General features: G+C 40.1%; 1 protein-coding gene across 4 annotated transcripts in view; it reads left to right on the forward strand.

Annotated features, from left to right (window-relative positions):
* Positions 1 to 13,550, forward strand: part of MECOM (MDS1 and EVI1 complex locus) — a 36,420-nt gene extending 22,870 nt beyond the window's left edge. For all 4 annotated transcript variants that reach the window (XM_010080772.1, XM_010080773.1, XM_010080774.1 and 1 more), the window contains 7 exons: positions 3,047 to 3,213; positions 4,548 to 4,625; positions 6,320 to 6,489; positions 7,608 to 7,752; positions 10,497 to 10,733; positions 11,270 to 11,456; positions 12,401 to 13,550. In XM_010080772.1, coding sequence (XP_010079074.1) covers positions 3,047 to 3,213; positions 4,548 to 4,625; positions 6,320 to 6,489; positions 7,608 to 7,752; positions 10,497 to 10,733; positions 11,270 to 11,456; positions 12,401 to 12,535 — 1,119 coding nt within the window. In that variant the 3' untranslated portion in view covers positions 12,536 to 13,550. The remainder of the gene's footprint in view (positions 1 to 3,046; positions 3,214 to 4,547; positions 4,626 to 6,319; positions 6,490 to 7,607; positions 7,753 to 10,496; positions 10,734 to 11,269; positions 11,457 to 12,400) is intronic.
* The last annotated feature ends 779 nt before the right edge of the window (positions 13,551 to 14,329 follow it).

Here is a 14,329-nt window from a genome sequence, read left to right on the forward strand (position 1 = left end):
AATTAAGGCTCTTGCACCTCTCATTGCTGGTGCATGACAGAAGACACTGGGGAGAAGGTCTGTCCCTTGCCTGCCCTCCTGCGCATCCCCTGGCGCCACTGCTTGAATCCAGGGTACTGGCTTCCCAAAAGCCTGTGTCGCAGTTCCATAATTCCTGCTTTGTTTTGGTTGCCTAAATTAATCCTCAGCACAACAAACCCCAGATTTCATATTGTTCCATTAATATTTTGCAAGTTGATTGATGAGCGGGGACTGACTACCTGCATATAAAGTAACTGAGAGCTTGTTATGGGTCTGGGATGGCAGAATTTTATGGGCTGTAACAAGCCCAGGTGCCCATCTCGTGACAAGGAATTGCATCCTGAAGGTCCCGAGCACCACCACGCCCCAGGGCTTCTTAAGAAAATGCCCTGATTTTGGTTCTTGTGAGCCTTATCTCCAGCAGATAGCAACTGCTATAATTATCCTGACAGCAGTGGAGTGCCACCACCATGTGTCAGCAAAGGCTTGGGGCCGAGCACTTCCCGTTGTTGCTGGTGCATTTCTCGAAAAATATAAATCATACCAGGTAACTACATAGATCAGTCTTAAAAAAAACCCTAAACACCAAACCAACAAACACAATAGTAATTGCTACAGTGAGAAACATATTTTTGGAAAGCAAGTAATATTTTAAAATAATTGGAAGTACTTGTGTTTCCTCTGAATGAGGGATTTAAGATTAGATGCTGATTTCATACCTATTTTGGGACTGACGTAATCCTGGACGCAGTGTTGGAGGTAGTGCTGATCTGCATGCCGTACATTAGAGAGGAATCAGTCTCAATCTCTCCTCTGCAAAATCCTGGAAATAAGAATTAAAAAAAAATAAGCATGACTAAGCCATTTTAAATGTAAAGGGGAAAATAGTTGCTTTAATATATTAACATAGGGGACTATGTACATGAGAAATGGTGACCAAAAATGATTTAAAACCACGAGATAATGAAACTGACTTGAATATTAAATATACATAAATAAAATATTTATTATACTTCCCAATGCTGTTATTATTCTTCACCATAAATATGTGCTATCATAACCCATGCACCGTCTTGTCACTGCTAATCAGCCCAAAGGCCAAAGGTCATTTTTCATTCAAACCATTTATTTTTTGCACTTGCAAAATAGACAAATGGATTTTTGCGAGGAACAATTAGAAGGAATCAAAGGCAGTGGAAAGACAATTGTAAAAGCTTTAAGAATCAATTCTGACTAAAGAAAAAGATGAAGTCATATAAAAAGAAATATATGGTAATGTTGAGTTGTATGGGTTGATAATGACATCTCGGTGCTGAGATAGAATTACCTCCTCTCCCAGCAGCATCATCATTACATATCTCACGCCTGTGATCAGTACATGTCAAAATCCTTCATATTGACAAATGTGCTGTCCACTTGCATCTGTGGAGAATGTTTTAGCAGCTGAGTGATTATGAATCAAACCCCAGAGCTTGCAGCCCCTACTGCCTTGCAATGCTTTCACATTTGTTGCCTGACAAGTAAATGTATCTTGACTTCCCTCTGAGATTTTTTTTTTTTTTTGCACTGTGTTTGATGAAAGACATTTGGCAAATTGGCAGTGGTACCCTGTACATTGCAATTTGTACTCGGCATTAGGAATCTGAGCATGAAATGAGAGGGCAGGCTACAGGCTAAAGAAAAAAAAACCCACAACCTCTAAAGCCAGAGCTAACCAGCACATAAACAGTCATTCCATGTGACAAACATGCAATTTTACCCATTAAAATTAAATTAAAAAACAAAACAAAACAAATGTGCTATTTTTCCCATTAAAATAAAATTTTAAAATCACAACAATTGGAGCAGTCTCATGGATTTTGAAGATTGGGCTGGAAAAGGTGTGCTCAGCTGAGGAGCATTCAGCATCTTGTCTTTTGTGTAATTTCCTGCTTCATTACAAGCAAGGTATTGCACAAGGCTCATGGTGTGGTTTTTATGCTCTGTAGGTGAGATCTTAAGTGTCGTTTTTTTCATTTGTTTGTGGTGCTATGAAGAGGTGTTTGCACACTCTGACCTCTGGGTAGGCTCAGCAGCAGTCTTGAACTCTCTAAGCGACACCATTTGAGGTTTTGGAGCAGTTTTTCGTGGTCATTTGAAGACACCTTAAAGGAAACCACTCTCCAGAAATTATTTAATCCTCACTCCCTGAAAATTACAGACAGCTAACCAAGAGTGGAGACATCCCAAAGTACATAGGATTTATAAGCAACTAAAGGCAGAGCAGATATTGTAGAGAAACAGGATAGGCATCTAGCAGGTAATGAAAACACACAGCATCAAACTCACCAGAGCTTCATTCCTTATGGACCTATCTCATGGTCTTTGACTGTGATGGGCAAGAAGACTGGACTGAATGGTTGGATGTGGCTGGGCCATTTATGGAGCCTCTATGGATCTGTGTTGTTGCAGCCCTTGGTTGAACTAGAGTGTTTGTAACGTTTCCTCTGGAATATTTGTTGACTGCAAGTCCTTTGAAAAAAAAAAAAGCAAACCTGTAGGAATTCAGTTAATGTTGGGATCTCTATTTCTTTCTGTTGGTTTGATCAAAAACAGCTGATGGTTCCAGTAGATAAGATGTAGAGACTCATAGACACACACCCATGAGCATGACTGCATAAAACCGGAATTTTATAGAAGCGGAGGCTTAAAAATAAGAAGAAATGAGCACTGGCTGATTCAGATTTTGTACGGAACCAGCTTTCCATTATAGCAACTAGGACAGAATTTCTGCTGTGTGCTGGCCTTGCAGAGAGACAGCACCCATCTATAGCAGTTACGGGTGTTATTCCAAGTGGGACAACATCGTGGCCACCACCTTGCCTAACGTGCCCCATAATTTTCGAGACTGCATTCTACATTTGCTTTTTTTTTATTTTTTTCTTTTCCTATTGGCAGTGTACGTTGTTTGTATTTTGGGTTTCCAGTGAGGGCACAAAGCCAAAGCCATTCACCATGGTGGGTTCTGTGCTATCTTCTGTTGCAGATGTCCGCTATAGAAAACATGGCTGAAAAGCTGGAGAGCTTCAGTGCCCTGAAACCGGAGGCCAGCGAGCTGATCCAGTCAGTGCCATCCATGTTCAACTTCCGCGCGCCGCCAAGCGCCCTGCCTGAGACCCTGCTGCGAAAGGGCAAGGAGCGCTATACCTGCAGGTAGCCCCCAAACCGCTTCCAAAATCCCTCCTGCTCTGACAGTTGATGGGGACCACAGTGGGTCTGTCAGGGCTCTCTCTGCCCAACAGAACATGGAAAGCATTTCGCTTTGGGGTTCTTTATTAAATTACTGGTGTTACTAAACAAAGGGTTTGCCCTGTATCACACCGGTTTGATAAATGAGGTGGAAGCTATTATATACACAATTATTTTTCCCAAATTTTCTCGTCACTTCAATATGCACAGGTGTGCTTTCATTATTGATTTTTTTTGATCATAAACTGCAGACATTTTTTTTCTTGGGCTCCCGGTTTTCATATCCAAAGGGATCGGTGATAAAATACATGACTTATTAGGACTTATGTGTACAGACCTAAAAAAAAAATACAATGACGATAGTCACTCTACGTGCAACCGAAATGAATGAGAGCTTTGTTGAGGAGAGTAGAATTAGCTGTGTGGGTATTTTGAAGGCTTATACCTCGCACTGTGAAAAAAATAAATGGGATGTTAAAAGTGAAGGGATTCAATTTTCAAAGTTGTCACGTGAAGTAACCACCACCCTTGTTCACTTGAGAGAGTGCTGTGTGTGCTCTGTCCCCATGAAAAAATGGGCTGAATATTATTAATAGAACTGGGCCAATTATAAACTGAATATTAGTATGTTACTTAAATGAGGGGGGGGAGGGCTGACAATATTATTATTTTTTTGCCATTATTGTTCGTGTGACATATTATCAAGTTTGGAGAATGGTTTTTAAATTGCATTATTTAGGCCTCTATATCATCTCCAGAATGCACAGGCATTTGACAATGGCATATCAGTTTATCTGATCTTTTTGAAAACATGTCACCTTCTTTCAAGACATGTTGTTATAGAAACATACCTTGATGGATTAGGTCTTTGAGTCTTGTCTGCTCCAATCCTATTCAATGCACAAAACTATGTCACATTTGCTGACACGTAGAATTGGTTGAAAGGTTTGAAATTTGCTTACATGGAGGCAGAAATACAAGGCTTTAATAATAGATTATCTTGATTCCAAATTGGAATGTGACAGATAATCACATAGTGATCTTAGAAATTTTGGGTGATCCTTAAAACTGGTATGTTTTCATATATCCCTTCTTTATGCACAAGAAAAACTGGTTGGTGCCAGCAATTCCAGTTTCATTCTTCCATGTGTGTTTCTCACTCACATTTGCTGACTGCTTTACTGAAATGTTATTACACCAAAGCAATGCCAACAGTGCCATATATTCATGATTCAATTTGGGCTATGTGTTCAACCACTGAAGATTGCATTGTCTTATCAAAGCTTTTCTTATCACAGATACTGTGGCAAGATTTTCCCAAGATCTGCAAACCTAACACGTCACCTGAGGACGCACACTGGAGAGCAGCCCTATAGGTACCATGTCCCCTCACCCCTGTCTGTGGTGTGGTCAAGTGAATAAACCGAGGGAAAAGGTGTTCAAAAGCCTTGCTAGACCAGCTCCAGTGCTTGGTCCTTAGCATTGATGACCTACCATTGCATTTCAGTCTGAAACAGGGCTTTTTGCTTTCAATGCCAATATTCAGTGATGGAGCTGTGGAGATGGGGGGAAGGCTTTTGGTCCTAGTTGGTGAAATTCTTTTGGCTTAGGCAGCTGCGCAGGCACCATCTGCAAATCCTGCCTTTTCCTTGCGGGATAGCTGGCACTTCTGAACCAGCATGGTTGGAGTGATTTTCAGTAGGGTTCACCATCATATTTTCCCTTGCAAAAATGTTTTGTTGTAAGAGCTCTGTGGTGTTATTTGCAGCCTAAAGTTTGGTGTTTTGTCAAACATCTGATTTCTGAAAAGTCCTGGTTGCAAAGGCGTCACTATATTTATTTGTTTCCTGACTAATCTGGATTCTTTCTGAGATCTGCTAAACCAAACCCACGTGGGTGTACTCTCTTGTTGATAAGAATATGTATGTGAAATTGTATCCAGGACAGTCACATGCAGAAAGTGTATAGAAGCTTCACCTTATTGAAAATGAAAGACTAATTTAAATCAACTGGAAAGAAGCCAGTTCATGTTCCAGTAAAACAAATGCACCGATTTGTGCTTTTTATGAGCTGTAAAGAGCAGAGTAAGCTCATTGTTTGTAAGGAAACAATAAGTTTTTTGCCTTTAGTCTCTTTAGGAAATGAGATTCACATCTAATTTTATTGAAGGAAGGTCTTGATGCATGCTATACCCATCCACTACATAAAAGCCACAAGCAATTAGTAGCATAATGGACGATTTCAGCACTAAAAATAATTTGACATCATTGACAAGCGTAAGAGAAGCATGGGAGAAGTAAAAGACTTAAAAACTAAAGTGGTGAAGACTGTTGGCTAGTTGCCAGCCAGAGAATTTGGAATAGTTATAGCATGACTTAGTAATGGCTTAAAGAGCAATACAGTAAAGGCTTTAGGGACTCCAAATCACTACAGAGTATGAAAATTGATGCCTCTGGTACCAGAGTGATAGACTAAACTACTCACATTGGCACAGTATTAAAGGTTAGGATTGTTTATTGCTGGTTTTTGCAAGATAACCAAATTTCCTCTGGGATTAGCAATCGAGCAAGCTAATTCCTCAAGAAAAGATTTAATCACACAGTATAATTTAGAATAGGAAAAGAAATAGCCCTTTTTACCTTATTTGAGCATTAGAAGAGATCTGTTCCATGTTTTTTTCCAAAAAGTGTTTAATTGTGTTGCGTTGGCAACACATGAAATACAGTTATTGCTCTACTGTTTTCAAACTTTCCAACCTTGCGTGCAACAGTTTTAAAAACATAGGAATCAATTACCCTAGCTAATTTGATGCCATTAACTCTGAAATATTATGCTTATTCTTAAAGGCAGTATTTAAAATATAAAGCCTAATGTGAATTAAAGCTAAAAAGAAGCCCACCGCAGAAACTGGATGTTACTTCAGGGAGGGTTTTGCCTCGATAGGGACCAAGGAACTGCAGTTGGGTGCAGAGGCTAAGCCCAGAAGGTGCTTCATGTCTCTTAGGACAAATCCTACATTTCCAGCTTCTAACAAACCTTTTTCTACCCACTTGTTTTGTTTTTTTTTCAGATGCAAATACTGTGACAGATCCTTTAGCATATCTTCTAACCTGCAGAGACATGTCCGTAACATCCACAATAAAGAGAAGCCATTCAAGTGTCACTTGTGTGACAGGTGTTTTGGTCAACAAACCAATCTCGACAGACATCTAAAAAAGCACGAGAATGGGAACATGTCTGGTATGTAAGCCTTTTCCCTCCCCAGAGTGCCCTCCGTACTGACAGTGTTCATATACAGGGACTGCACATCCACTTTCAATTCTACCAAGTGTCAGTAGGCACACGTTGCTCTGCACCATCTGCTCCGATGAGTGGGTTTTTGGAAAATATGTAAGTGCCTAAGCTCTGCTGACATTCAAAGTGCTTTGAAAATCCCAGCATAAACTCTCCCCTTGTATAACTTAATACCACTGTACAATGTCTTTTCTTTTGGTTTTGGTTTTAATTAAACCAAGCATAGCATTTTGAGAACAGACTGGGAAAATTGGTTTAATCCCATCTCTGCAATCACTTGGCTTTCAATAGGAATCCTAGATTTAGAGTCTCAAGGGGCACTCTAAAAGATTTTCTTGGCATCCTCTAAAATATTCCCACTGTCAAGGGCTGAAAATCACTAGCTATTATGGAGGTAATGGTGCCTCCCAAGCCCCAAAGCAAATTGGTCACCACGCAACAGTAGGAATAGCAGTGGCAGGTAGCGGATATCATTGGTCTGGTTTAAGTATCCGCGGGGTTTAAACCCCTGTCTCTAGTCTTTTCCATCTACATTTTGCTCCACTGGAAATAACCAGGTACCTGTAGTGAATGCAGAGCTGTCTTTTCCCCAGTGCGCAGAGAAAGACATCTGTAACTGGAGCTCCGTGCTAATGGACCTGGGTGATTATGTCAATGGCTGCTCTATATTTTAAGGAAATCTGCTTAATTAGTAGCTAAAATGAAGATCCATTTGCTCAGCTGAGCCATTGGTCTAACACAGTTATTGACTGACAGTCTTGGAATCACAAGGGAAGAGGAGGGAGATGTTGAAATAGATGGTTGGCAAAAGCAATTATAAACCATGGAAATGACATCCAGCATGCAAGCAGTCATTTTGGCTGGAGACTACCTTCACCACTTCACCAATGGATAATACCTCTTTTCCAATTGCTGGTTTTATGGCCAAAAGCTGATGGATCACTCTGATGAACTCTTATGGGTCTTGCCCATTTTAACCATCATTTCAATTTCAATTTGATTTAAATGGTTAAATATAGAAAATGTAAAGCAGAGACAATAGAAGTCCTCTATTTTGCTTTAAGGTACTGCAACATCTTCACCTCACTCAGAACTGGAAAGCACAGGGGCAATCCTAGACGACAAGGAAGACTCTTACTTCACAGAAATTAGGAATTTTATTGGAAACAGCAACCACAACAATCAGTCCCCCCGAAACTCAGAGGAGAGGTGAGTCACAACTAATCTGCCTCCAAAAGGTGCCACTCTTCCAGATTAAACCTGATTTTTCACTTTTGATGGTGTCTGGAGACAGAGTTATTTTAGCAGTCTGATTGCTTCAGAGTTCACCTCAGTGTCTGATGGAAAGAAACGTGTTGACTCCCTCCCGATCATACATGAACATATTCCTGGTGGCAGATGCTGGACAGAAGAATAGATCTATGGACGCATTTCTCCTTGTATCAGGAGCTCTCAGTTTCAAGTTCCCATTGTTGATTTACATCTGTTGAAAAATTCCCTTATTTTGCATTCATGGCAGAACAGGTGAATTCTACATCCTGTGGCTAAATGTACAGAACCTTACCATTTAAAAGCAATTTAAATGTGTAATTAGTAAAGCAGACTAAGATAAATTCTTGGATCAAATGAAACATTCTAATTCAAAGTCCTTTCCCGTAAGTAACTCAATCCCAAGAAAGATGCTGACTAGCAAAAAGTCCGTGAGGCTGTGGGTAGGCGTTGGTAGTCCACAGTGCTCTAGCATGTGGAGACTTTTTCCTACTAAGATTTATTAAGTATATGAGTGTTTCAGTTCTCTGAACTAACAGCAGAGAGACCACTTCTAAATATTTTCAGCTAATAAAAATACAGCTAAGCAGAAAAGGCTGTAGCATGGATACGCACAACAGCTCTATATATTTCTTTGAGACTGGTGTTGCATTATGCATTATTTGCGCTTTTGCATTGGCATTACATTATCAGCATCAAAATTTTCTTACTGTTAGTGACAAACTTCACTGTCTTCTCAAATTCCAGATGCCTTTGTGAAGGGATGAAAATGGCGGACATAACACAATTTCCACAAAAGTATTGGATTAAGTGATTACATGCATATTCAAATTTCATTCCATCTTGATTGGCAATGAGGGCTTGGGATTTTTTTCTTTGCACATCTGGTCTCAACATGTCCTCTGACAGGAAGTCAGCAAAGTGAAAAGGTTGCTGGGTTGTGCAGTGTTTCCTTTCTAAATTTGGCACTTCAGACTTCTCTTGATGGATATTTTATCCCTGGCAAATTGCTGCATTTCAAAGCATAATTAGAGAATCTGTTTTCTTAATCACATGGCTTTTGTTACTTTGGTTGTAGTCCATCTCCCTTTCATTTCTAGCAGCCTCAATTGAGCATAACAAGCAAGTTGGCAGCCCGAACTGTGCTCAACAATTTTTTATTTCTGCCTATTTAAAGAAAAGATGATAAAGAGGTATTGCTCTGATTATTTTAGAGGGGGGTAGCTGCTTCAGCTCTCCTGACTCCGCACAGCCTCAGATTTTTTGCTGCTGTGATATAAACAGACCATTCCCTAGCTTTTTTTTTTTTTTTTTTTTTTTTAATGCAGTACTACACTAGTGACAATCAGCTGCAATTTGCTCAGAAAATAGATTAAACTATAACATTTAGGAAAATGATGCTATTGCAGTATAAGAAACTAGCTTGCACTTGTGTATGCTCCGTAAGAAAGTATGTCTGTTAACAACAGTGAGACAAACGTTAAATACCAAATACACTGCTAGGGGTCATCTTTATCTTGCTCAAACTTTGGTGTATTCCATATTGTCCCGCACAGTTTGAAGCACACAAGAGTCTAAAGCAAACTGCGGGCAGACAATAAAGTTTCCATTTTTATAACTGTATTCCTGGAAGAGTAAGGACCTTTTGCACAATGAGAACAATAGGTGAATCAAGGCCTCCATGCTATGTAAGGCAGTGGAGCAGATACGCTGGTAGAGTGAATTTGTGGGGCTCCACCGAGTTTAGCCCGTGGCCCTTCAGCCATACATTTGTTGACATGGCAGTGCTGAATTTCTTTAGTTCTCATTTAATGCGGTGGTCATGATGCAGCAGCGGATGCTCGGAATCTTGTGGGGTTGAGGCCATTAGCAAATGAGCCCCTGCTTCAGTGTGGGTATTATGTCCTTGATAAAATCCTGTAGGAAGTAGTTAAGAGAAGTCATTGTCTGAAAGCGAAGGACAATGTCATAACTGTAGGTAGACCAAATGGTTTTCCATATGCGTATCGCTATAATTACTCATTTAATAAGAATAAATACATTTAAAAGGTTGTATGACCTTTCTTTTCGTTACTTCTTACCCTTCAAACCAGTTGATAATGTAGTTCAGTGTGGAGGTGATATTGCAGACCGCTCTGCAGGTCTTCAGCCGAAGTCCCTTAGGTTCCCATGTATGTAATCCATATGTTCAGTGAAGTAGTATGGCTTCCAAATGGGTGGTAGTGTGCAAGATTAATCATGCATGTAATTTTGACTTTCAAACTCTGAACGCAGTATCGGATGTCATTTTTGAAAATGCTGGATCTGATTTTCAGAGTTTTTTGGCCCCTACAGCTTCTGTTAAAAGTCAATGAGTTGTTTTGCCCAGACTGCATATATGATTTGAAACACGAGATGAAATAATGTGTGAGAAAATTTGGAATGGATATCTGAGCATACCTCTGCTTGAACAGTAGTTTCAGGCTCCTAGGATAACAGGAAAATCCCATGCTGATGGCACTGTAATGTCCCACTGACATTTCAGTGGAATTTTCTCCAGCACTGCCTAAATGTCTGAAGCTAAACAAGATATAAAATACAGAAATCACTTTATTCTACTGGGACAGATCCTTTTCAGATCTGTCTGGTGAGGAGCTTTCATAACTGATTTGTGTTTATTGCTTGGGTTTGTTTTGGTACTTCAGAATGAATGGCAGCCACTTTAAGGATGAAAAAGCCTTGGTAGCCAGCCAGAACTCAGATTTGCTGGATGATGAAGAGGCAGAAGATGAAGTAATGATGGACGAAGAAGATGAAGAGACCGAAATTGCAGGGAAAGCAGTCAAAGAGCCTGTTACAAGTGACATGCACGAGGGGGCTCCTGAGGAGGATTATGAGGAAACGAGTACTTTGGACATGAACTGCAAAGCTTCCCCTGGCAGGTTGGTTCCTTCCGAGTATTGGTGTGCCCGATATGTGAAATAAAAACAATGAACCATACAAGAGTGCCAGCACCAAACTGTGCCGTGGGAACTGGTCCGAAGGAGCCAGCTTCCCAGTTACGATAGCAACATGCATCTGTGTTTGGGTCAATACCAGCCCTGTTTTCAGTCTCTTCATGCAATCTGTAGCCCTTGAGAGGAAAAATAACTGTGCTGGGGGAGCTATTGTCAGGTTCTGGGTGAGACAGGAAACGTTCATGGGAGAGATGTTATCTGCTTCATACACCAGCCTGGATCTCTCGTGAAAGGTTGTGGAGACACCAGGAGACACATGACCACTCCCTCCCCTGCTCCTGCTGCCACCTCTTTAGGAAAGAAAAGAGGCTTGCTTTTATTTCGGGATCACAGTTCCATGGGGCAAGGTGGTTTATGAGGATGAAAAAGGGGAAATTGTTCAGATGTGTAAGTCCAAGAGGAAGGGGGAATGCAAACAAGATCATTTAATTGACGTTAAAACCTCCGTGGTGTTTTTGTAGGTATAAAGAGGAGGAGTATAGTAAGACTGGACTTTCGGCTTTGGACCACATAAGGCACTTCACAGACAGCCTCAAAATGAGGAAAATGGAAGAAAATCAATATAGCGAAGCGGAATTGGCAGCTTTCAGTACTTCCCAGCTGCCAGAGGACCTAAAACAACCATTGTACAGGAAATCCAAATCCCAGGTAAAAGCTTAACTCAGTTAAAATGTTATTGTTGCCAAATACCCGAAGGATTAAACTGTTAATGTGTGGCAGGCAAGGTCGTTTCAGCTTCATCAGACGGGGCTGTGCTCCATTTTTGCAATCCTCATCCGGCCGCGACCTCCCCCTGCACTCCCACCACACCCCGGAAACATGATGGGATGCTCTGGTCTCTGATAATGGAGGATTTGATTGCTTTTTTGCTATTTTTATTCCTGTCTACCACCTGCAGAAAGGCCATGATAAGAAACAGCCCCACTCTGCTTTCAGACAGCCAGCACGGTCACACTGATGCCATGGGGTTTAGCTGCAGCCTCACAGGGATGGGACTTGATCTTCTGGCTGCCTTGGCTTTTTGGTGTTTTTTTGTCCGTTGGATATGACTGCCTGTAGGTCCTCAACACGTTTTAGAACTGCAATAACTGGACTGATATCCTAGTGTTATTTCTTGAAAATTTATTTAACGTTACTTTAAAAGGGTCCTTTTAGCCCCTTTGAAAGATTCCTGTTTTAAAAATTGCAGATTTTGCATGTAGAAAAGGTCAGCAAAGGTGAGACTGTGGTATTTGGTGAAATACAGGACCAGCCAAGGGATAATGTGATTCCTTAGGCTCTTGAAAAGAGCCTCCTGTGCCAAGAATCTGCAGGCAAAGGAGACTTTGGGACCTTGACTACTATCAAAAGTTTCTCAGAGCTTCGTGAAACCAGATGAAAGCAAAAAGTATTATTGCTATTAGTGAGCCAGAAGTGTCAGTGAAAAGGCTGACAGTGGTTTTACCCAATGTGTTTTGATATTTTTTAAATAAGTTGAGAATAGCAGTTCTAGCCTAAAATGATGCCCTAACCACGTAGGGGTGGCACGGGTCCAAGCTCTCATCTACGCTGTGGGATCATGACCTCTTTGTCCTTCTTCTTTTCCCACCCAGGCATATGCGATGATGCTCTCTCTCTCCGACAAGGACTCCCTTCATTCTGCATCCCACAATTCTCCCAATATGTGGCACAGTATGGCAAGAGCCGCTGCAGAATCAAGTGCCATTCAATCCATCAGTCATGTATGACATTGTGAAGTCTTACCAAGAATGGGACCAAGTCCAAACCAGTAGCATGGCTCTTTCATATATGACTATTTAAAAGACTGCTGAGCAGAATGCCTTATAAATCTGCAGGGTCACTCATTTAAAGTCCGGTGACCTTAAACTGAATAATTTTAAAAAGAAAGAAACTATTTATTCTCAATATTTTGTTTTGCACAGCAAAGGCAGCTGCTGACTTCTGGAGGATCAATGTGACTTATTAAAAAAAAAAAAAGTTTCAGTGGATTATGTAAACCAAGGCCGGGAAAAAGTGTCTTCCAGTTCACCCGGCTTTGAGGGGCAGGGGCAAAAGGGTTAAGACTGCATTGATACACATATGGGCACTCCTTTAAAGTAAGAACTGAATTGATTTTCTTTTTGTATAAGATAGTTTGACACAGGATTTGGAACAGTTGCTTTCATGTACAAACCTCTTCATTAAAGCTTTATGCATTTTAGCCCTTCAAAGAAAGAAAATAGTTCTATCAAATGCACAGTATCCATCGTAAATGTAGAAAGAAGTAACAGGGAATATTTTGTTCTCTCCGTGGTTCTTTTGCCTTCTCAACTGCATTGTTTAAAAAAAAAAAAGGAAAAACAAGAAAAAAAAAAGAAAGAAAAAAAAAGAACTCTGAGAAACAGTACATAGGAGGCTTGTGTATATTGTAAACTATGAATGTTCACTACTCCAAGAAGCTAAATCATCCAGATAATTCCGTGAAAGCACCGCATTCATCGACAGCACCACTAGTTCAAATCATCGTAAGGAGACTTTAATTTTCGACAATCATGTCACTATTTTGTTGTATTGTTTCCTTTCCCCCCTACCCTCTAATTTCTTCTTTGTGTTGTGTGTACCATGTATTTATTTGTTGGCAAACAATTGTTTGTTGATTGAAATAGCACTGTTCCTATAACAAACAGCACTGCTCCAGTCCCCCACTGCGCTAAGATGTAGGCACCCATGTACTTCAAAAAAAGTGAGGTGAACTGATCTGTGTATATGGGAGTGCAAAACAGTGTTTGAAATTTTCTTACATTCCTCTTTTATTTTATTTTTGCCTTTTAATGAACTAAATAACTAATAGATGCGACTTAGGTTGGTTGTTTTTTTTTTTTTGTAATACAGTAAATTGATTCAATTGTATAAACAGTTATGATTTCTTCATGAAAGCATGATTCTTCTGATTAAAAAACTGTACCCAATATTTTATGCTGGTTGTCTGCGAGCTTGTGTGATGTTATGTTCATGTTAATCCTATTTGTAAGATGAAGTGTTCCAAATTTATGTTTAAAAAAATAAATAAATAATGGAAGGTATTCAGTTATTTTTTGGGGGTTTTTTTGGCCTTTAGTGAGGGACCAGATTAATTTTTCCTTTTGTTTATAATCTCATTTTGAAATAATCGGCAATTTGAGGTACTTTCTTTAAATGCTTTGTACAATGTAACTGTTACGCATTTCAGTACATTACTATGGGAGGATCAACTTAAAAAAAAATAAAGGACTACAAAACTGAAGGGATCTTTTTGCTTATTGTCTTGGTTTTGTCTGTGTCAGGGCAAAAATGGCAAATTTCATCTGCAATCTAGGGACCAAAGAGTGTGTCTGTGGGGTCATTAGGATAAGGGTAACCAGAGGATGGGGCATCTTGGACTTGGTCATGCAATTTAGGGCCCAATCCAGAGTCTCTCAGTAGACCACTGCAGGGTTTTAGATCAGTCCTCCAAGCTTCAAAACACTACTTTGGAAAAGAAAAATGTTTAACTCATTTTACAG

This window comes from Pterocles gutturalis, unplaced genomic scaffold, assembly GCF_000699245.1.
Source record: "Pterocles gutturalis isolate BGI_N339 unplaced genomic scaffold, ASM69924v1 scaffold36609, whole genome shotgun sequence".
Taxonomy (NCBI): domain Eukaryota; kingdom Metazoa; phylum Chordata; class Aves; order Pterocliformes; family Pteroclidae; genus Pterocles; species Pterocles gutturalis.